This window comes from Callithrix jacchus, chromosome 20 (assembly GCF_049354715.1).
Source record: "Callithrix jacchus isolate 240 chromosome 20, calJac240_pri, whole genome shotgun sequence".
Taxonomy (NCBI): Eukaryota; Metazoa; Chordata; class Mammalia; order Primates; family Cebidae; genus Callithrix; species Callithrix jacchus.
The window spans coordinates 38,853,016-38,877,443 of NC_133521.1; the positions used below are offsets into that span (position 1 = coordinate 38,853,016).

The 24,428-nt window shown below is 45.6% G+C and overlaps 1 protein-coding gene and 1 long non-coding RNA gene across 3 annotated transcripts in view; one reads left to right on the forward strand and one right to left on the reverse strand.

The window, feature by feature from the left end:
* The window catches only part of LOC103789526 (uncharacterized), a 62,498-nt gene extending 39,902 nt beyond the window's left edge, over positions 1-22,596 (reverse strand). Inside the window, exons 1-2 of the long non-coding RNA XR_001908512.4 lie at positions 22,317-22,596; positions 10,785-10,945 (exon numbers count right to left, since the gene is read on the reverse strand). This is a non-coding gene — a long non-coding RNA (uncharacterized LOC103789526). The remainder of the gene's footprint in view (positions 1-10,784; positions 10,946-22,316) is intronic.
* Positions 22,597-22,764: 168 nt separating this feature from the next.
* GAN (gigaxonin) overlaps positions 22,765-24,428 on the forward strand; it is a 57,431-nt gene continuing 55,767 nt past the window's right edge. For both annotated transcript variants that reach the window (XM_002761198.6, XM_035281561.3), the window contains exon 1: positions 22,765-23,083. In XM_002761198.6, coding sequence (XP_002761244.1) covers positions 22,917-23,083 — 167 coding nt within the window. In that variant the 5' untranslated portion in view covers positions 22,765-22,916. The remainder of the gene's footprint in view (positions 23,084-24,428) is intronic.

A 24,428-nucleotide genomic window follows, 5' to 3' on the forward strand; every position in this document is an offset into this window, starting at 1 on the left:
CACCTTGCTCAGCCTTTTTTTATTTTTTATTTTTTTGGGTTTTTTTTTCGAGATGGAGTCTCACTCTGTCACCCGGGCTGGAGTACAGTGGCACAATCTTGGCTTATTGCAGCCTCCACTGCCTGGGTTCAAACTATATTCCTGCCTCAGCTTCCCAAGTAGCTGGAGGTATATGCCACCACACCCGGCTAATTTTTGTATAATTTAAGTAGAGATAGGATTTCGCTATGTTGGCCAGGCTGGTCTTGAACTCCTGACCTCAGGTGATCCACCTGCCTCAGCCTCCCAAAGTGTTGGGATTACAGACATGAGCCACTGCACCCAGCCAAGCCTTTTTTTCTTTTCTTTTTCTTTTTTTTTTTTTGAGATGGAGTCTCACTCTGTCACCCTGGCTGGACTGCCATGGTGCGACCTCAGCTCACTGCAACCTCCACCTCCCAAGTTCAAGTGATTCTTCTGTCTCAACCTCCTCAGTAGCTGGGATTATGCACACGCCATCACGCCCCGCTAATTTTTATATTTTTCATAGAGACAGGGTTTCACCATATTGGCCAGGCTGGTCTCTAACGCCTGACCTCATAATCTGCCAACCTTGGCCTCCCAAAGTGCTAGAATTACAGGCATGAGCCACCACACCGGGCCACCTTTTTTTAGTTGAAGTTTTTACTGAGATAGTTGTATATGCACATGCAGTTTGAGAAATTATATAGAAAGATCTCATGCAGACTTTACCCAGTTTCCCCATTTGTAAGATTTTACAAAATTATATAGTACAATATCATAACCATGATATTGACATTGATACAATCCACCAATCTTATTTAGATTTCCCAGTTTTACTTGTACTCATTTGTGTGTATGTGTGTATAGTTCTAGACAAATTCTAGACTGCATCCACCATCAAAGGCAAGATACCAAATAGCACATCAGCACGAGGATCCTTCACGTTGCTTTGTATCACCAAACCTACCTCCCATCCCTAACCTCCCCTCCCATCCCTAACCTCCCCTCCCATCCCTAACCTCCCCTCCCATCCCCTATCCTCCCCTCCCATCCCTAACCTCCCCTCCCATCCCCTATCCTCCCCTCCCATCCCCTATCCTCCCCTCCCATCCCTAACCTCCCCTCCCATCCCTAACCTCCCCTCCCATCCCTAACCTTCCCTCCCATCCCTAACCTCCCCTCCCATCCCTAACCTCCCCTCCCATCCCCTATCCTCCCCTCCCATCCCTAACCTCCCCTCCCATCCCCTATCCTCCCCTCCCATCCCCTATCCTCCCCTCCCATCCTTAACCTTCCCTCCCATCCCTAACCTCCCCTCCCATCCCTAACCTCCGCTCCCATCCCTAACCTTTCCTTCCATCCCTAACCCCTGGCAACCACCACAAAATGGTGTCATTTAAAAAATGTTATGTAAATGGGATGATGCGGTTTTAACCTTTTGGGATTGGCTTTTCTCACACAGCAGAATTCCTTGAAAATTCATCCAGTCATGGTGGGTATTCATCCAAGTTATTAGGCATTGGGTGTGTCTGACTCACTACTTTATTCTCAACACTTGTAACAGTGCCTGGTGTAATGTAGGCACTCAAAACGTACTTGTTGAACGAACAAATGCACCAGTTCTCCCAACAGATTCAACTCCTCAATGCATCAACGAGAAAAGGATGTCTTACTGGAGATCTCCTGGGAGACAGCGAAGGGAGTCCGCACGGAGCCCAATGACAACACACACAGTTCCCTGCTGAGTTTCCCTAAAACCCCTCCTACCGTTCTCAGCATTTCCGTGTTTGCCCTAAGCTTGCATACCCTGCTCAGAAAAAGTGCAAGTCATGGAAATGGAAGGACAAAGACCACCCAAATCGCCTTTGGGAATCTCAGTACCTCCAGCCTTGATAAAATGGGCGGAGGGGAAATGTTTTCTCAGTGCCCTGAGAAAAGCGTGCTTAAGGCCTGCGTTTGGGTGGCAGGAATGGAAAAGAATTGAAAACTGAGACTGGCCCTCACCCACTCATTCTTCTACTTTAAATATTTGAGAAGAGGGCAGAATTAAAAAATGCTTCCCCACCTCCACTGCACTCGATTCCTATTGCCAAACAGCACCCAGAACTCGTCATGAAAAAGGGCGCAGTTCTGCGGGGAAGAAAACTATGTCCGTGGTTTGTTTACCTTGTTTAAGATGACAGGGAGAATACCAGACTGATGAGGGAGGCTGGCACGCCACATCTTTCTTTCTCAGTTTCAGAAACACCAAAGGAGGATGCCAAGATACTCAGTTTATCTGGGTCCTTAATTCTGACACATTTCATACACAGGCCAGGGTAATTAGCTCAAAACTGCAAGAGCTATGAAGCACGCTCCATTCTTGAAGGACCCACAAGACACTCCGTCTTATCCTCTGAGCCTTCCTTGTTACGTTTCATGTGGGTGGAATATATGACCAGGACGTTATACAGGAAAAATCACTGGATGTGTTTATTGCTTTAATAAAGCCTCAGCATTTCCCGAGTGCTCTATGCTGCAAGCATCAGGTACGTGATAAGAAACTCAAATGTCTGCTCCCCCACTGACTTTTTCCACCAAAGCTTTCTCTAATTCAATCCCAATTCAGGAACAACCTGGATAGGCACTTGGGCAATCAACTCACAAAAAATTTAAGTGTGTTGGTATGACATCTGCAATATTGGCTCAAACACCTCCTCCTGATAAGTTACTGAGGTCAACCTGAAGTGGTTTTTTTTTTGTTTTTTTTTTTTTTTTTTTTTTAGGCATAGTTTTGCTCTTGTTGCCCAGGCTGGAGGGCAATGGCATGATCTTGGCTCACTGCAACCTCCACCTCCTGGTTCAAGAGATTCTCCCACCTCAGCCTCCTGTGTAGCTGGACTACAGGCACGTGCCATCATGCCTGGCTAATTTTTGTCTTTTTAGTAGAGGTGGGGTTTCACCATGTTGTTCTGGCTAGTCTCAAACTCCCCACCTCAGGTGATCCGCGTACCTCGACCCCCCAAGGTGCTGAGATTATAGGCGTGAGCCACAGCACCCTGCCAGCCTGACTTCTTTAAGAAAGTTGCCGGTTGTCCAGACACGGTGGCTTGCACCTGTAATCACAGCACTTTGGGAGGCCAAGGCAGGCAGATCACAAGGTTAGGAGTTTGAGACCAGCCCAGCCAACATGGCAAAATCCTGTCTACTAAAAATACAAAAATTAACCAGGTATGGTGGCACTTGCCTTTATAGTCCCAGCTACTTGAGAGGGTGAGGTGGGAGAATTGCTTGAACCCGGGAGGCAAAGGTTGCAGTGAGCCAAGACGACACCATTACACTCCAGCCTGGGTGACAGAGTGAGACTCCATCTCAAAAAAAAAAAAAAAAAAAATTGCTGGTCTAGGTTAAGTACCACCTCTGATGGCTCACAAAAAATCTAAGTGTGTTGGCGCGATGTCTACAATATTTGCTCGAAGATTTCCTCCTGACCAAAGTTACTGACATCAGCCTGACTCCTTTAAGAAGTTTGCTGGTCCAGGTTCTCTATAAACACCTTTGATGGCTTCTAAGAAACTGTTTAAAGACTGTTTGAGTGGTTTTTAAATGGCCAGGAGAAGTCTTTCTCATGACAAATCAGGACATGCAGACCAAAAAGTCATCCCCATCATTCTCAACGTCCCACAAATGATGAGATGTGTGGCCTCAACACCTGAATTTCTCCTGGGAGTTTAGACTCAGAGCTCCTGGACAGAAACACAAAGCACCAGCTGCCCCAGCTTCTGTGCCACATCAGAAAGCATCCTTTGAGGTGCAGCCCCGGCTAGGAAGCAGGAGATCTTACAACCAGCAAAAAGAGATGTGGCAGTGTGGTATTCAGCCAGCATGGGGAAGAGGACAGTTTCTTTCTTTCTTTTCTTTCCTTCTTTTTCTTTCTTCCTCCTCCTCCTCCTCCTCTTCTTCTTCTTCTTCTTCTTCTTCTTCTTCTTCTTCTTCTTCTTCTTCTTCTTCTTCTTCTTCTCTCTCTCTCTCTCTCTCTCTTTCTCACAATTAAGACGGGCTTCCTGGAGAGGTGGATTTCAGGATCTGCCTGAATGAACAGAGGGAACTGGCAAAGGGCTGGAACTGGCAAAGGGCTGGTCCTGGCAGACTGGGAGTGCAGGACACAGATTTGGAGGCAGATATGGTTACCTGAACGAAGCAGGTGCAGAGAAAAATTCCCAAGAAAGAGCAGTGGAAAGAGTGAGAGACGTAGGGGGATTTTTTTTTTTTCTGTTATGTCTTATCTGTTCATTGTAGAACACCTGGATAAGTTAAATAAATGAGAATGATACCACAGTTACATTACCAAAAGGAAGCCACTGAAATCATTTTGATATGTTTTTCCCCAGGTGTTTTGGAGTGTGTGTGTGTGGGCAGCATTTACATATTAGTGATCAGCAGTTTATGACTTGCCATTTTTCGCTTAACATATGATGCAAGCATTTTCCCAGGTCATTACATCCTTTTACTGGGTGCATATTATTCCTTCTTTGGGGACGGCATAATGTAGACTACCCTACTGTTGGACATTTAGGTATTTTCCATTTTTGACTATTATAGATAAGGCCCTGAGAAGTAACATCCTGCATAAAATTCTAGAGTTTCTCCCCTACACTGTATTTGGGTGGCTGTTATTGTTATTTTATTTTGCTAGATTCCCCACTCAAAATTTTGGAGCCAAAGAGCAGAAAAACATGGTTATGGATGTTTTCTTAAAAGGCCAAAGGTTTGGCTTAATTCATAAGACTGAAACTGAGAGGACAATCTTGGATATTTGAGGCTTCAATGGTCAAAATAGTGGAAGGGCCGAGAAAATATATTTCTCAGGAAACTGACAAAAAGGGTACATGGTAATATAACTTTAGTTCAAGTCCTTCCTCCTTCCTTTGGCCTCGTCTTTCCAATTCCCCATATTCTTCCACTCCATACAAATACATGGTTTTTGTTTATTTGTTTCTTGAGACAGTCTCGCTTTGTCTCCCAGGCTGGAGTGCAGTGGTGCAATCTTGGCTCACTATAACCTCTGCCTCCAAGGTTCAAGTGATTCTCCTGCCTCAGCCTCCTGAGTAGCAGGAATTACAGGCATGTGCCACCACACCCGGCTAATTTTTTTTTTTTAATTTTTAGTAGAGACAGGATTTCACCATGTTGGCCAGGCTGGTCTTGAACTCCCGACCTCAGGTGATCCACCCACCTCGGTTTCCCAAAGTGCTGGGATTACAGGCATGAGCCACTGCGCCTGGCCACAAATGCACGTTCTTTTTCAGGTATACATTCACACATTCATTCACTCATTCAGTGATAAGACTGTGCTCACATATAGTGCAGGAAAAAAAATCAGTGACTTACTGTCCTCAGGGAGTGTATGGCTTTGTGAAAAACCAACACAATACAATGGAATGGAGGTGAAAAGTGGGGGCACCCTCTGCAGCTTTAGCCAGGGACAGTCACCATAGGCAGGATGGTAGCAGCTGGTGAGGCAAAACAGATAATCCAGATTTTAAAAGGGGTGTGTGCCTAGCCCTGGAGTCAAGGAAGCACATGGGAATCTGGAAAACCTAAACTGTGGGGTAGAAGGGGAGCTGTAGCAAAAGACAGCTTCAAGCAGACCCCTACTTTATCTGGACTCAGGTCAGAAATAAAATTGGCATTAACTAAAGAGACTTCTCCAAAGGTGGCTTCAAGGGCAATCAAGGACTGACAGTCAAATATATATACACAGCTTTTTTGAGATCTAAGTCACATACCAAAAAACTCATCCACTTAAAAGGTACAACTCAGCTGAGCATGGTGGCTCATGCCTATAATACCAGCACTTTGGGAGGCCAAGCTGGGAGGATTGCTTGAGCCCAGGAGTTTGAGACCAGCCAGTCATATATATATAATGTACAACTTAATGATTTTAGTTTAGTATATTGAGAGTTGTGTAATCATCACTTCTACCTCATTTTAGAACATTTTTATCACTCCAAAGAAAACCCTGTGCCCATTAGAATTACTCCTCATTCCGAACCCCCCCTCTCCCGCAGCACCCCAGTCCTATACAACCACAAATCTACCTTCTGTCTTCGTGGATTTGCTTACTTTGGACATTTCGTACAGATGGAATTCTATAACATGTGGGTTGTGACCCTCCTTTCACTAAGCATTCTGTTTCAAGGTTCATCTACGTCGTTGCATGAATCATATCATTACTTTGTATTGGTGAATAACATTCGTCTTTTTTTTTTTCAGTGCATTTTTTCAAGGTGCCGTTAAATAAGCCTCATACCTCTTTTTTATTTTTTATTTTTGAGACAGAATCTCACTCTGTCACCCAGGCTGGAGTGCAGTGGTGCCATCTTGGCTCACTGCAGCCTCCACCTCCGAGGTTCAAGTGGTCCTCCTGCCTCAGCCTCCCTGGTAGTTGGGATTACAGGCATGTGCCACCATGTCCAGCTAATTCTTATATTTTTAGTAGAGACAGGGTTTCACCATGTTGGCCAGGCTGATCTCAATCTCCTGAACTCAGGTGATCCACCCACCTCGGCCTCCCAAAGTGCTGGGATTACAGGCATGAGCCTGGTAGTACATGCCCAGACTTGCTGAATAACATTCATCGCATGAACATACCACAGTTTGCTTATCCATTTATCAGTTGGTAAACGTTTAGGTTGTTTCTTCTTCTCTTTCTTTTTCATTCTTTTGGTTTTGTTTTGTTTGGTTTGGTTTTTCTAAAACAGCATCTCACTCTGTTGCCCAGGCTGGAGTGCTGGGGCACAATCATGGCTCACTGCAACCTATGCCAGCCAGGCTCATGGGATCCTCCTGCCTCAGCCTCCCGAGTAGCTGGGACTACAGGCATGCACCACCATGCCCAGCTAATTTTTGTATTTTAGTATTTTGGGTTTCGCCATGTTGGCCAGGCTGGTCTCAAACTCCTGATCTCAAGTGATCCATCTGCCTCACCCTCCCAAAGTGCTGGGATTACATGAGTGAGCTACTGGGCCCAGCCTCAAATCCTTTTTTAATCAGGGACCTTGTCATTTTATTGTTGAGTTGCAAGAGTTCTTTGTATCTGATAGATGTAAACCTTTTATGAAATGTATGATTTTCAAATATCTTCTCCCATTCTGTAGGTAGTCGTTTCACTTTCTTGATGATGTTCCCTGAAGTACAGAAGTTGTTAAGTTTTGAAGAAATGCAATTTATCTAATTTTTCTTTGATTGCTTGCACTTCTGGTGTCGCATCTAGGAAACGGTTATGAAGAATTATCCCTATGTTCTCTTCAAATAAATTTACAGTTTTGTCACTTACATTTACTTCTGTGATCTATTTTGAGTTAATCTTTGTATGTGGTGTGAGGCAGGGGTCCACCATTGTTCTTTTACATGTGGATATCCAGTTGTGCCAACACAAATTGTCACCATTTGGGGTTGATACATCTTCTAGGTAGGGCAAAAAAATGTTGCCCTTTCCCTCTAACATTCTCTAGATTTTTCCTTCATTCTGAGAGAAGCAGTTGTAGAGCAGCTCTCTGCTGGCCCCAGCGAGGCTTAATTCAAGCCCTGGAGACCCAGATGGATGCCTGTCAGTGCCGGGTCCCATGGCTGTTTCTGCAATGGATATTTAAACGCCTTCCTCTGTCTTCATCGCGGGGTCCTGGTGAGATTCAGGTAAGTCCAGCCTATCTGTGTTCCATTCAGAGTCATACATCCTGGTGGGATTTACCAGTATTTTCTTTAGGTGAGTACATCCTCTGTGCCCCAGGAGCAGTGAAGGGGACTGGTGTTCCTGGAGTAGGTGGGAGAGCTGGGGGTGGCTTTGTGACTGGTGGAAGGCCTGGGTTGCCTGAAGGTCATCTTGACGTAGTGACTTTGTCTTCAGTCTGCCATTTGGTTGAGGAAAGCAAGAAGCTGTGGTCTAGTTCAGGGTTCTTTGCATTACCATTGGAATTAGCGTAGGAGGGACAGCGATGTCCATGTTGTGTGTGCATCCTCTCTAGGTAAGAGCAGGGACTGAGCTTGCTCATTATAATAACGACAACAACAACAGCTGCTGAAGTCTACTGACAGCTCGCGCTGGCCTGAGCGCTGTGCTTCCGTGTTTCACACAGGAACACTAGTTTCCTCCCGATGCAAAAAAAAAAAAAAAATTACTGGAAACTCGGTAATGCCTTAAAACAACACCAGTTGATTTTCTTACAGTTCTGGGGGTCAGAAATTCAAAATGAGTCTCACCAGGATAAAAACCCAGGAGTAGCAGGGCTCTTCCGTCTGGAGCCCCCAGGGGTGAATCCGTTTCCAGCTTCCTGCGTTTTTAGCTTGTGGCCCCATGCTCCTTCACCCTCTCTCTCCCTGTTTCCGTGGTTACACCCAGATAACCCAGCAGACTCTTCCCATATTAAGAGCCTTACCTTGACTACACCTGCAGAGTCCATTTTGCTATAGAAAGCAACATTCATAGGCTCCAAGGATCAGGACCTGGGTATCTTTTTAGCTATTAAGGGGGACACTATTTAGATGACCACAAACACCCAGCTCTTAATGCCCTCAGTCAGTATTTGTTGAGGGCATGAATGAAGTTTAACTCTTGGGTATCGCTGTTGGCGGCATCTTGGCTCAGTCCTTTCAGGAATGTGTGTTCTCCCCTCTATCAAGTCTGTTGGAATGTCCTCTTTAGTAATGATTTCCCGACCCTAATTTAATATTACAGCCTGCCCCTCTGTCACAGACGCTCCCAATCCCCTTATCCTCCTTTTCTTCTTCCCCGTAGCTTTTTGTCGCTTAATATATTGTGTAATTTACTTACGATGTTTATCGGTATTTGTCCACCTTTTTCACTAGGATGTAAGTTTCATGGGGCAAGGAGTTTTCTGTTTTACTGTCAGATGTATCCTAGGCATCTAGAACAGTGTCTTCCACATGGTAGGTGCTCAATACATGCGTGTGGAATGAACGTGTGAACTGAATGGACTTACCAAGCCTCATTCAGCTGCAAATCTGGTTCGTTATCTACTGTGGCCAATCTTGGCTTTCAGGGTGATGAAGCCATGGCCTGTTGTGAAGCCAATCGATTGTGAGTGAGTAAGCTATGGATTATCCTGTTCACTGGGCTCCACCCCATTCCATCAACACACCGGCAATGTTGATCTCTAAAACACAGATAACCTCAGTTCTCATCTCCACCAAGACCTGTGAAAGTCTGGGAGGGAGGTGGATGGGTTTGGCTTTGAATAGTTATTGAAGGATAAATGTTTTAGAATTAAAATGATTGCAGAGTCGAGTTGGTGAATTGTCCCTGGCTGAAGAGCTTGTGATGTTGGGTGTGACTGTTTCCACCAGTGTGCCTGGAGGTAATGAGTTTGTGGTTTCTGGGGATGGTTAGTCTCAGTGTGTTCATGGTCAAGAGGTCATGAGCACCTGAGGAGGCCTGATGGAGAGGCTTCGGGGTGTCTGTTGGCTTCCTGAAACTGCATGTGACTTTCTGTGTGCATGTGTGTTGTCAAGGAGAGGAGAATCCACAGCTTGCCTCAGATTCTCAGTGGGAGAGTCTTCACTGCCCCAGCTCTGAGGATTCTGTGTTCTGTGACTGCTGATATATGGCTGAAATTCACAGGCTGCACAAGCGCAGAAAGGAAAGGCAGTCGTGTGAAGGGTGTGTGCCTTCCCCTTGTTCCTACCCCAGATGAACCTGCTGTGTTAAAGATGCCACACCAGGTGCTGGTTCAAATCGCAAATGAACTAATCTCAATTTGTACAAGATTGTGGGCATTTCTTGAGTCCCCTATTTTTCTTATAGGTAAAATAGGGATACCTCTAATTTCTTTATTTTTTTGTGTAAATATAAAAGTACTTTGAGGGTACAGAATGCTATAGAATTGCAAAGAATTAATGATAAAGGGAATATATGCCTTTTTTATGTTATGTGGCAACAGACTGTCTTGTTCTCAACTCCATCCATCCATCCATCCATCCATCCATCCACTCTATAAACATTCATTTCCTCACAATAAGTATGAAAGCTATCATATGTTACCAAAGCTTTATCTGAGACATGTATCCTGGCTGGGCACAGTGTCATGGCCCTGTAATTCCAGCATGTTGGGAGGCTTAGGTGGGAGAATTCCTTGAGGCCAAGAGTTCAAGATCATTCTGGGCAACACAGTGAGGCCCCGTCTTTAAAATTTAAATTAAAAAAAAAAAAAACGCTTATTCTCACAACGATCATGAATAAACTGAGGTTCAGAGAACCCAGACCACTTGCTCAAAGTCACACAGCACAGCTAGGAAGTAACGATGCAGACTTTGAACTGAAAATCTAATTCTATCTGATGCCAATGGCAATGTCTGTCAATATCACCCACGAAAATACTCCTCATGGCAGAGAAGAGGAAAACCACCTAGGAGGGAAATCGAGTGTGGAGTCTACCTAATATAGCATCTTCAAACACCTGTTTTACCTTAAAATGCATGCAGGGGCGCGGTGTACTCCATATTAGACCCATGCTTGTTTTCATATTAAAGAATTCAACACCAGACTTTAAGTACAAGTGACACTTTTGAGAAGGGGTGTAGCCTAGGGTAGCTGTCAGCCACTCTCCCCACCACACATACCATTTTTCCATATCAGACTTTTGTGTTTCAGTCTTATCTCCTGTTGGATTGGAGGCTCCCAGAGGACAAGATCTCAATCCCATTCCTCCTTTCTCCTTCCTAAGACCTAGCCCAGTGCCCAGCATGAAACAAGAATGCAGATAACGAATGTGGCAAAGACTTACTGCATCCCTGCCTGAGTCAGGTGCCATAAGAGATACAGATGGTTACAATGTGGTTTCCGCTTTCAAGACTTTTACAGCTGAGCTGGAGAGGTCAAGCTTCCGGAAGCTGCCAGAAAAGGGTCTTCTCAAGACTCTTGGCACACCATTTCAAAAGCTTAGAACTGTAATAGAGCAAAAGAAGAAATGAGAGGTAATTAGACACCAGACAAAGTTCCATTAAATAGGACAAATTTTGTGAAAAGTGACAACCTGTTCCTCTGGAACGGTAGCATTGTGTCAATTAGAGAGCACACCTTGAAGTCATAAAGTACAAATTAATGATGTTGAAACTACTGTTTCCCAAGAGGGAAAAGTAGAAAACACAGTCAGCTGTGCTAGATGTTATCTGCTTTGCCACAGGTTCTCAGTCTTGGATTGATTAGGCTTTGAGGGTCACGAGACCTTTAGCAGCTCAAAAGAACCCATGATACATTTTGAAACACTGGGCAGGTTCTGGGCTTATCAAATGCAATTCCATTCATTGAATATTTGCTGAGTTCACTGTGTAGGCGCTGGGGATGCACAGAGAGGCTGCCATATGTAATAAATGGCTCATACACTTTGCAATGTAGCCAAGATCAAACCCCTAGCCATACCGTGAATTGGTTGAGGACATTAGCACAGGACAGGTGTTCACCCTTATTCACCTTTCTGAGCCTCTATCTTTTTTTTTTTTTTTTTTTTTTTTTTTTTTTGAGACAGAATCTCACTCTGTCACTCAGGCTGGAGTCTAATGGTGCGATCTCAGCTCACTGCAACCTCTGCCTCCTGGGTTGAAGCAATTCTGCCTCAGCTTTCCAGGTAGCTGGGATTACAGGCATGCACCCCCACACCTGGCTAATTTTTGTATTTTAGTAGAGATGGGGTTTCACTATGTTGGCCAGGCTGGTCTCAAACTCCTGTCCTCAGGTGATCTGCCCACCTCAGCCTCCCAAAGTGCTGGGATTACAAGCATGAGCCACTGCACCCACCAGCCTCCATCTTTTAAACCATAATGTGGAGACCCTAATTCTTATCTTGTAGGTGGTTGTAAGGATTCACCGGGGATGATAGACATGAAGCTCCCTGCACAGGGAATTGCACTGAATAAGAACTTCACAAATGGGCACATCACAGAAGAATTAAGGACATGAGCTGTTGATTTCAGGAAACTCCCAGGCTGAGGTGGGAGGATTGTTTGGGCCCAGGAGTCCAGCCTGGGCAAAATAGGGAGACCCTATCTTGAATTTATAAAACAATAAAAACTAAATGTTAAAAAAAAAAAAAAAACTCGCAGTCTGGTGTAAGGACCAAAATGTTAACAAATACATGTCATTAGTGTGATGGATGTGACTATGCTTTTTATTTTATTTTATTGTGAGTCTGATCTTACTTACTTGTTACTCAAAAAATCGTATTTCTGACTGGATTCAGACTTAGAAGTGGAAGCTCACAGAGAGGAGAGCCTGCATCTCTTTGCAATTTGTTCCTGGTGCTTTGCTTTAGCCTCCTTCATTCTCTTGGCCAAAAGTTTAGCATATTCTGCAGCCTCTTCCTTATTTTTCTTAGTACGCTGCTTCTTCAGAGCAATAAGGCTAACACCAAGCCTTTCCCATGAGCCAGACACCACGCTACCCAATGGTATCTGGTGAACTTGCTTATTCTTTCTTTTTTGAGATGGAGTCTTACTCTGTCATCCACGCTGGAGTGCAGTGGCACAGTCTCAGCTCACTGCAACCTCCACCTCCTTGTTCAAGCAATTCTCCTGTCTTAGTCTCCCAGGTAGCTGGGATGACAGGTGCCCACCACAATGCCCAGGTAATCTGTGTATTTTTAGTAGAGACAATGTTTCACCACATTGGCCAGGCTGATCTCAAACTCCTGACCTCAGATGATCTGCCTGCCTCGGCCTCCCAAAGTGCAGGGATTACAGGCGAGCACTGCCGCACCTGGCCACACTGGTTTACTCTGTGCAAAACCACGCAGAACAGGAATTACAGTTATTCCCAATGAGGAACCTGAGGCTTAGGCATGCCCGGGGTTGCAGAGCTGGAAAATGATGGAAGCTGGATTTGCACCTTGCAGTCTGCCTCCTGAGGAGATTTCAGTGCACAAGCAAGTCAAAAGAGGCTTCACAGAGGTAAGGCAGGTGAGACAAGAGGTTTTTCAGGCATGAAAGTCATAGGAAAGACGTTCAGGCAGGAGGGAAAAGCAGAGACAAAGAGCTGGCAGGATGAATCAGCTGATTCTGTTCAGGAATTTAGGTGGGTCCATGTACAGGGTTTGGATGAAGGATAATGGGGTCTAGAAAATGAGGCTGAGGAAGGAGAGAGGCGCCAGATGGTGGACACCTTGAACGCCAGGCACAAAGACCTGGATTTTTACCAGAGTAAAGGGGTGCTAGTAAAGGGTCTTGAAGACTCCATCAATGGCGTTTAGGAAATGTAATCCACCTGCCTGTGTTCATAGGGCGGTGACTCCAGGCAGCATGATCAGGGCACAGCCGAGTTTAGGTCTGCTTTTACTTCTGATACCTACTTTGTAGATATTGTTCACTTGCAAGTCTTCTCCCCTCCCCTGCTAGTCAATCTGTTTCTGGAATTAAATGTTGATTCGTTGCTTTTTGTTTCCCCTAAGTGCCTGGCATATGGTAGGTGCTTAAATTAAAAAAAAAAAATGAATGAGTGGTTAAAAACATGAGTGAATTTACATTTAGGTCTGTGAGCCTTTGAAACTAGATACATTTTGAGCTGGATTCAAGAAAATGCATGTATTTGAGGTGGATCATAGTCCTAATTGCAAAAGGGAAAACAAAAAAAGCTTCTAGAAGAAAGCACAGGAGAAGCTCGTGATTGCCAAGATTTCTAAAACTGATTATGAGAAGCACCAGCTACGAAAGAAAATATTGATAAATTGAACTTCATGAAAACTAAGAATATCTGTTCATCAAAGATACCATTTACAGGATAGAAAGGCAAGCCATTGACTAAGAGAATCTGTCTTTATTTATATATTATTATATATATATAATAACACCTAAAAATTTATTTAAATATCCAACTGTCAGCCAGGCATGATGGCTCACACCTGTAATCCCAGCACTTTCGGAGGCCGAGGTGGGCAGATCACCTGAGGTTGGGAGTTGGAGACCAGCCCGACCAACAGGGAGAAACCCCATCTCTACCAAAAATTCAAAATTAGCTAGGCATGGTGCCACATGCCTGTAACCCCAGGTACTCAGGAGGCTGAGGCAGAAGAATTGCTTGAACCTGGGAGGCGAAGGTTGCAGTGAGCTGAGATCACACCATTGCACTCCAGCCTAGACAGCAGGACCAAAACTCCATCTCAAAATAAATAAATAGATAAATCCAACTGTTAAAAATGAGAAAAACTTCAGTAATCACCTAACCCCAAAAAAATCACCGAGTGGTCGAAATGCGTACAGAAAGGTGCTAAACATCATTATTTATTAGAGAAATATGAATTAAAACAAGACACCCACCAGGACACCTACACACCCACCAGGACAGGTATAATTAAAAGACTAATACCACCAATTACTGGGGCATGTGAAGCTACTGGAACTCTCAGACATTATTGTGGGAGTATAATTTGGTACAACCGCTTTGGAAAACTGCTGGGCAGCATGTACTCAAGCTGAACATTTGTGTCTATCCTACAACCTAGCAGCTGAATTCTTGGCCATAACCTCATGAGGAAAAAAGTTCATATATACGACCATATATTTTTATTTTATGTATTATGTATTTTGAGACAGTTTTGCTCTTGTTACCCAGGCTGGAGTGCAATGGCACCATCTCTGCTCACTGCAACCTCTGCCTTCTGGGTTCAAGCAATTCTCTGCCTCAGCCTACTGAGTAACTGGGATTACAGGTGCCCGCCACCACGCCCGGCTAATTTTTGTATTTTTAGTAGTGATGAGCTACTAGCCAGGCTGGTCTTGAACTCCTGATCTCGTGATCCACTCACCTCAGCCTTCCAAAGTGCTGGGATTATGGGTGTGAGCCACCATGTCTGGCCTTATTGATTTATTTATTTTATTTAAAGATGTAATCTTGCTCTGTTGCCCAGGCTGGATGAATGAATGTCTCCATGTGATCTCAGCTCATTGCAACCTCCACCTCCTGGGTTCAAGGGATTCTTTTGCCTCAGCCTCCCCAGTAGCTGGGATTACAGGTACCCACCACCATGCCTGACTAAATTTTTGTTTGTATTTTTAATAGAGATGGGGTTTCATCAAGTTGGCGGGGCTGGTCTCTAACTGCTGACCTCGTGATCTGCCCTCCTTGGCCTCTGAAAGTGATGGGAGCCACTGTGCCTGGCCTTTTTCTTTTGGGTAATTCTGACTAGGAAACAGGCCTGAGGGAGACTCTGAGTTCCTGGAAATGTTCTATATTTTGATGTGGCTGGGGATTTCACATGTGTGAAATGTTTCCATTTCACATGGAGACATTCATTCAGCTGTATACTTAAGGTTAGTGCACTTTACTGTGTGTTATACCTCTATAAAGACATTTTTAATAGCTAAATGTATTAAAGTATTAATTGGCCAGGCGCGGTGGCTCACGCCTGTAATCCCAGCACTTTGGGAGGCCAAGGCGGGTGGATCACAAGGTCAAGAGATCGAGACCATCCTGGTCAACATGGTGAAACCCCGTCTCTACTAAAAATACAAAAAATTAGCTGGGCATGGTGGCACGTGCCTGTAATCCCAGCTACACAGGAGGCTGAGGCAGGAGAATTGCCTGAACCCAGGAGGCAGAGGTTGCGGTGAGCCGAGATCGCGCCATTGCACTCCAGCCTGGGTAACAAGAGCGAACCTCTGTCTCAAAAAAAAAAAGTATTAATTAGTTTCAAAACTTGTTGGTTAGAGCTCTGACATGTTTCAGAAAACAGGAATGAATTTAAATATTTTTAAAAAGGCAAGGAATATGAAATAAAAGGAGTAGAATGGGATGTTTAAAGATCTGGAGTAGAAAAGAAAGATACCACGTGGAGCCAGAAAACAGATGAAACTCACCAAAAACCCAGCATTAGTGTTAGGAACGAAAAAGCAGTGAGATTGTCAACCAGCACTGAAGGAGGTGTCACTGGTGGGCCCTGACTGTGAGGTAAAGAGACTAGATTTGAACTTGAAAGTCAACTAGAAGCTATTCATTTTCGAGCAGGGCAAGGATGCCATTGAAAACAAGCATGACAGTGGTGTCAGTAATGACCATGCAACAGCTCTTAGCGTTCACTGAGCACCTGCTACGGGCTGGCTCTTGTCAGCACTTCATCACTACCATCTCATTTAACCCTCATAACTGCTCTGTGAGGAATACCACAATTGCCCCAATTTTAGAGGAAGAAATTGAAGAAGCAACTTGTAAGACTGGGAGAACAGACCAAGAGGGAGGTTGTTAGGAAATCCCTTGAGTTAAATGATTTTAAATGACTTCACAGATATTTAAATAGATCTAACGCACAGGCAAATTACTTATGGGATGTAAATTCTGCAGAATAATCCAGCTCATCATACACCCAGCAGTACCCTGGCTAGAATTTTATGGAGAAGATAAGCACATTTTATATATTTTCAGGTGTATAAACAACATAGAATACACAAACTAAATTTCAATGCTGAAAAGTGCAAAGTGGTTTACCTGACGGGGAGAATAGAGGTTCCTGCAATGGAACTAGCTTGAAAGAAGTTATTGGGGCAACCTATGCCCAGAGCTGCTATATCGTGAATTTCTAAGGTTCGGAAGTTTTATTTGAGGTCCTTGGAATTACTCTTGATAATTCATCTTCCTCCAAGTTGGCAATGTCAGGGTAGGCAGCAAGAGATGAAAAGGTCCAGGAAAAGATTCATTCATTCAATAAGTAAATATTTATTGAGCACATACCATATGCCAGGCATTGTTTTAGAGGCTAGGAATACAATGATAAATAAGGATCCTTGCCAGGCTTCGTGAAACCTTATAATCAGAGGAGGCACACAATACATGCAGTGCAGAGACATGAAGCCAGGTAAGATGATGCATTTATGCAGGAGTGTGAGCCAAGGGCTTTCTGAGTTGACATTGCAGCCCTGATTTAAGAATGAAAGAGCAAGCTATGAGAATATGAGGAAAGGGACTCCCAAGCTGAGCAATTAGCCAGTGCAAAGGCCCTGAGGTGGGAATATACTCGGCTTATTCAAGGAAGAGGCAGAAGGCTGGTTCGGCTGGTGCGCACTGAGGGAAGAATGGTAGGAAATGAGGCCATGGAGGAAGCCAGATCACGCAGGGCTTTTTAGACCACAGTGAGGACTTTGGGTTTTTCCTTAAGTTTGAAGCAAAGCCATGGGAGAGGCTTGAACAGGGAAGTGACTTGATCTGATTACTTTAGGAGGAGAAAGAATTCATAACGGGGCAAGAGAAAAAGAAAGGGGAGCAGTTAGGAGGCTCTTGCAGGAGAGCACTGGATCAGTGCAGTCTTGATGGAGGTGGGAAGAAGTGTCTGGATTCATAAGTTAGTCTGCAGGGCCAGGCATGGTGGCTCATGCTTGTAATTCCAACACTTTGGGAGGCCAAGGTGGGCGGATCACATGAGGTCAGAGGTTCGAGACCAGCCTGGCCAACATGGCAAAACGCTGTCTCCTAAAAATACAAAAATTAGCCAGGTGTGGTGGTGGGTGCCTGAAATCCCAGCTACTCGGGGGCCTGAGGCAAGAGAATTGCCTGAATCTCAGAGGTGGAGGTCGCAGTGAGCCACTACACTCCAGCCTGGGTGATAGGGTGAGACTTCATCTCAAAAAAACAAACAAACAAAAAGTAGTCTGCATGAGGAGCTGCAGGATTCACTGGAGAACTGAGTGAAGGGTATGAGAGACAGAGTTCAAGAATGACCCGAAGTTTCCGCCCCTGGGTAAATGAATGCTATTGCCATTTACTTGCAAAATGATTAGATTTAGAGGTAAGAACAGGAGTTTCTTTTTTTTTTTTTTCTTTTTTGAGATAGGGCTTCACTCTGTCTCCCAGGCTGGAGTACAGTGGCATGATCTTGGCTTACTGCAGCCTCAACCTCTTGGGCTCAAGTGATTCTCCACCTCAGCCTCCCAAGTAGCTGGGACTACAGGTGTGTGTCACTACACCCAGCTAATTTTTGTTTTGTTTTGTTTTTGAGTAGAAGTTTACTTTCTCAGGTGCTAAATTCTAGGTTTCTATTATTCAAATGGCAATGTCAAGCAGGCCTGGGAATATTTCAGTTTTGAGTTCAATGGGGAAATATGAAAAATAATGTGAGGTAATCCCTTGTAAAGAGAAAAATCTCAATTCTATTAGAATTTATTTCTTCAGCAAATATTTATTGGGCAACTACTGTGTGTCAGACATTGTACTGGGTGCTGGGGTAGGGTACAGTGTGAATTTGGAGAGGAACAGCTACTACCTTCATGGAGTTTCATTACAATTTAATTAGTTCACCGGTTTCTGAGACGCTTCTCTGAGTACTGTGTAAATATATAGAACCAACTCTCCAGTGTTATAAATACGGAGATGTTCTCTGACTCAGCAATTTGGAATAGGCTAGATTTTTTTTTGGAAAGAAAAGAGCTATATATAGATTTGGACAAATGAAAGATTTACCCAATAAAATATCTGAAGACTACCTTAAAATGAATTAGAAGAGACTGTCTCAAACAAATGAATGTTTATGACGAGTCAGCTTGGTGTAATGGAAAAGCTCTCAGGGCTGGAAGGCAGAAGAGCTAGACCTCAGCCTGTTCAGCCCTGACTGGGTCACACCTACGACCTTGACTGAGGCCTTTCCTCATTTGCACTTTGGTTTTCTCTTCAATAAGATGAATCCGTTGGACTTGATGTTTGCTAAGGAATTTTCAGTGTTAGCATTTTCTTTGCATTATTTCTCTTACCAGACTGTCCAGGTAGTTTTTAGAACATAAAGGCCCAACTCTCAAGTGGATTCCTCTCTTGAGGGTTCATTTTTCAAAGCCAAAGAAAGCTTTTTTTCCCTTTTGCATATAGAAATTGCTTTCTTGTTTTTTTAATGATTGTAAAAAATTATGCATGATCAGTACAGAAAATATAAATTGAGGAAAGTACAAAGAATGAAAGCTTCTATAATACCGCAGAGATAACTATGTCTTCACCATCACTGTGTCTGTAGCAGGCGGCATACAGCACGCGCTTTAAAAACAGTTGTGGAATGAATACTGTTTGAATGACGTTGATTTTTGAATATCTTGCAAACATCCTTTTTGGTCTTCAGACCAAAAATAAATACGTAAATAAATCCTTTCTCTGGGCTGTTTCACCTCTAAACCAGAACACAGTATAGCCACCAGAGACTAAAACTGTTAGGACAGTATCGAGTCTCTCACATGGTAATATGTGTCACAATGACGGTTGAAACCTGATGCCAATGGAATGTATGGAAACAACATTTAATCCATCATTCTGATGGGCACAATATCAAGGGTAGCTCAGATTGAGCAATATCAAGAAAGACTGCAAAACAGTCCACAGTACTTCGGCTCAAGCAAGAGTGGCTCCGACAGCACTGGGAGAATAGCCTCTGCCTCCTGAACCCTTCCTCCCATACTTGGGCCCTCTTCCTTGCCCACAGCATGAGGATGAGCTTTCTGGGGCATGTGAATTCCCCTCAACACATTTTATTGGCAACCTACCATCCGTTTGATTGTCAACTATATTTTCAGGAAACTAATGGTTTTCTGATTACCTCTGAACACAAATTACAGCCAGATCTTGTCTGCACACTCATGCTACATTTTTTCCCCAAATGGAATAATTTGCTAATGTTGAAAATCCAGAATATTCAACATGTAAGTCTGAATTTTCAGAATTTATTTTAAAGTTGTTAGATCCGACACCACTGGGCCCTTATCCCACAGAGCAATAAACTAGAGCTGAGGCGCAGGCTCTTCAGCTCCCATAAGTCCACCAACCCCTGTTGTCTGACATCCTACATCCCATAGTTTGCTTTGCTCATTTACCCGATATGCTGCTTCTAATTATGTAAAACATTTAGGGGGTACCTACTACACACCAGGCACTGTGTAAGTCCTGGGAACATAGGTGGATACAGCGCAGCGCCTGCCTTGGAGGAACTCACAACCCAGCAGCGTAACTGACTTATAAGCCAGTAAATTACAGTGCAGTGTGGTGAGCACAGCACAGCAGCAGAAGCATGCAGACAGCTGACACACTCTGTCCTGGGAAGCCAGATGAAGATTTCCTGAAAGTCATGTTTAACCTGGGTTTTGAAGGATGAATAAGAGTTCACCAGGCTAATGGAGTGGTGTGGAATACTAGAAACAGTGTTGGCAGTATTAAAAGTATATGTAAGGTCTGCTGATTAGCTGCCTGCTGCACAGATGATTCGGTCAAGCTAGCAACCACCTTTCTCTTGATGGTCATTCCACTTCCTCCTTCTGTCAAAACAACAGGGAAGGTTCACCTCTACCTGGAAGAGACTGCCTGATTTATCCCCATTCACCTCCAGTTACTTCAACTCAGGCAGCCCTCCTGCTCTGGGGTAACTGTTTGCCTGACTGTGATCCTGTTATTGGAGCTCTCTGTTTTGGAACCTCTGATATTTAAAGAATAGACTAGAACAACAAGCAATTAATAAGGACGTATCAAATACCTCCATTGTGTAGAGAACTCTCCCTGGTTTTTGACCTTAAAAGTGGCAAACACAAATTAACCAAGAACAGACAGAGAATACAGTTCAGGAAACATTTATTAAGAAGTATCAGGTATTCAGGTGTTTTTCTTTTTTTTTTTTTTTTTTAATCCCTCCATCCATCCAACTTTCAGTGGGCGCTACTATGCGCCAAGCACCATGCTTGGCACCTGGAGTTCATGCTGAGCCACAATAAACTTACTAGAGCAGGTGACGTGGATCAGTAAACCCATTACAGTAAGTTTCTTGCTGGAGCAGTGTTCAAAGTACAGCAACTACTTGGGGAAAGGCATGTCAGCTGCTCCCAGGGATACAGGGCAGGTTATCATGGAGAAGATAAGTCCAAGCTGCATGTCTCGTGTGTTTCTTACCTTTTTAAATACATTTTTTGGCTGGGGGTGGTGGCTCACACCTGTAATTCCAGCACTCTGGGAGGCTGAGGTGGGCTGATCACAAGGTCAGGAGTTTGAGACAAGCTTGGCCAGCATGGTGAAAGACCATCTCTACTAAAACTACAAAAATTAGTGGGCATGGTGGTGCACACCTGTAGTCCTAGCTACTTAGGGGTTGAGGCAGGAGAATCACTTGAACCTAGGAAGGAGAAGTTGCAGTGAGCAGAGATTGTGCCACTGCACTCCAGCCTGGGCAACAGGGCGAGACTCTGACTCAAAAAAAAAAAAAAAAGAAGAAAATATTTTTCAACATCCACACAAAGATACAGACAGTACAATGAATCTCCACATCCCCATTACGTGGCTTTAACAATTAGTAACTGTGGCCATTTTTGATTTATCTACACTCCCATCTGCTTCCCCAACCCTGTGTTTTGTTTTGAAGCAAATCCTAGATATTTTTATCATTGCATCCATGAATACTAAGCTGCATTTCCAGAAAGAAGTGGAAATGCGTGTGTCTTCCACAGCATTCCCCTCCCCACCGATTCTTCTGCCTTCAAAACAGATACTCTGATTCCTGCCAGTGACTCCAAAGCCTTGGCTGGTTCAGAGTAAAGACCCAAGACTCTATTGGAGCCTTTGAGTTGGTCAAAGGAAAAGACTGGGCTGCTTCAGTGAAAATCCCATCCTACTTTGTCTGGAATGCTGGCCACATTCCTTTTGTCCTTGGTCCTCATAAAATTGCTAATTTTTTAGAGGCTTATTGAGTACCTAACATTTTCACAAAATGGTAGCTACATTCCACACTCCCCTGTGCCCTGAGCAACCTCCAGGGAAACTTGAGACGCTATGGGGCTTGCCCTGCCAGCTGAGCTGACGCGGAGATCCTTTCTGTCACAGCTTTGGTCTCCACTGGGTTGGGAGCCTGTTTGAATCTGAACATCTGCCTCCCTTCTGACCACTCCTTCAGCATTTCCTAGCTCTCCCTGAAAGATTCAAACATACATGCAGGTAGTTACTCAACCCAGACCATTTATCCCTGACTCCCTCTCCCTCGTAATTTCTTTTAAAACAATCCACTATTGTCCAACCCCATCACCCTTTCATCCAGGTCCCCATTCCCTTCTCTCAAGTACTGCAATATCCAAACATCTATCTGCCTTTAGCACATCCATCCCCGCCTTATTCTCCACGTAGTGGCTGAGTGATCTGCACAAACCCCCCTGCAAAATACCCTTCCATGGTTCTTCACCCCTACGGAAACCAACCTCCTTCCCACACCAAGGAGGCCCTGCAAAACTTAAGGCCTCTTTCGGACTTATCCAGCTTCATCTGCTACATCTCCTTCCTAGCCCATAACGAAAACCATCTTTTCTGGGTCTGTTTTCTCGGGTTTTTGTGCTCTCACCTGAGCAGCTCCTTTTCTCTCATAAATAATGAAGGCTACAGCGATTGCGCCCTTGCTTGCATGCGTCATCTCGTTGACTCCACAACAACACTAAAAAGTCGTTCTCATTTTGCAGACGGAGAAACCGAGGCTGGGCACGTTACCCATGGCCACACAGCTAGTAAGTGGAAAAGCTGCAACCAGGATTCAAACTCGCGGCCCTAGAGGCCACGGATTAACCACCGAGTCCTAGCCCGTCCGTACATCCCTCCACCGCGGCAGCGATCACTCAGCCTTCTACACCTCCCGCAGCAGCCAGGCGGAGCCGGCCGGGCGGGCGGAGGAAGGAGGCTTCTGATTGGCCTTCTTCAGCGGCGAGGGCAAGAGGGCGGGGAGCGACGGTGAGGGGGCGTCGCGGGTAAATAACGTCATGCAGAGCCTTCTTAAAGGCGCCGGCCCAGGGCACCGCGGATGGCACAGACGCGTTCCGGGGGCTCCAGCTTTTGCTTAGAGCGTTGAGAGCCGGGCCGGGCGAGTGCGCGCCCGAGACGCGTCCGGCTCCAGGGGTCCGGCCTGGCTGTGTCGGGAGCGGGACCCGCCGGCGGAGGAGCGGGCGCCGCGATGGCCGAGGGCAGCGCAGTGTCCGACCCTCAGCATGCCGCGCGTCTGCTGCGAGCGCTCAGCTCTTTCCGCGAGGAGTCCCGCTTCTGCGACGCGCACCTGGTCCTCGACGGGGAGGAGATCCCGGTGCAGAAGAACATCCTGGCGGCGGCCAGCCCCTACATCAGGTGGGGAAGGGGCCGCGGCGGGCCAGCGGGCGAGTGCGGCGGTGCTGCCCGGAGCCGGGGGCGGGGCGGCCGGGCCGGGCGTGGCCCCTAGACCCTGTCCCCTACCCGCGACACCGGGGTCCCCGCGTCACTGTTGGCGCGGAGTCCCTCCCGGCACGCGCCGGAGCCGGGCCCCACTGGCTGCGTCCCGGGGCGGCCCCTGTGGCTTCCGGGCCCGCTCCCCACCGGACCCCCACGCCCCTCGCAGTTGTTCCCGGACCTGGGCCTCGATTCCCCGCCGCGTCCTCCCAGGGTCCCACTGCCGCGGCGGGCGCCCGGCCTCGGAGACCCAGAGGCCCCCAGACGCCGTCCTGTGCCGGCTGGGACCCGCACCCGCGAGCTGGGCGGGGCCGCGTCCGGGAAGAGCCGCCCCTTCGTCCATTCCGGGCCCGCGGTCCCCGCCAAAGTTCGCCCGCCGCTTGCCTCCGAATCCACGCGCCGGGGCTGGGCCGGCGCCGCCAACCCGGCCGGGAGCGCCCTGCCCGCTGGGAGGCCGGACAGACAGCGCCTCGCGGGGTGTGGGCATCGAAAACCCTCTCGGTTGTACTCCTTGGTTTGGGTAGTCGGACCTTCCGGGCGAAATTCTTCTCCTTGTCAAAAGTGACTTTTCCGTTCGTATCTGGTAACTGTTTAAGAGTTACACGTTGAAGTAAACTGTAGCGAATTCTCAGGATGCAGCTACAACCCGAGGACCATAAGAGCCTAGGAACTAAGGGCATTTTAATACTTTAGTAAAGCAAAGCTTAACCTGATTAGCCAACTCAACTAACCAGGTTAATTAAAAGGTTGATAAGACAGTGCTTATACAAATGTATCAGATCTTGCAGGAAGCTATCTTTTCTTTCAGCAACCTTCTTGCAAACTAGGTTGCTGTTTTAATAAAAGGGAAGAAGGGAATGCTAGAAACTGGAGAAACTGTTTAGTAAGCTGGTTAAATATAGGCCAGTGGTAGAGAATATCACTACAATTGACAGGTCAGAAAAAGCAAAATGATGTGTGCTGTATTCTTGGCGCTTTGTCCCAGCAGAAACCAGCATACACGTTACACTTCATCCTTTGCATTGGGAGACATTTGTGCTAACTTAGAAGCAGTCCAAGTGCTCTTGTAACTTGTAGTTTCTCCTGGATTTCCTTTGTAAATCCATTTGCACTCTTTGGCAGGGGTCAGGGGTGTGGCTGGGGTATCATCGTTAGCACAGAATTTGGATTGCTAGTGTGACAGCTTCTAGCTGGCAGTCGAGAGGTTTAAGCAACCAGTCTCAAATTGGAATAAGCGGACCAAAGTCTTTCCTGTTGGGGAAAGTGC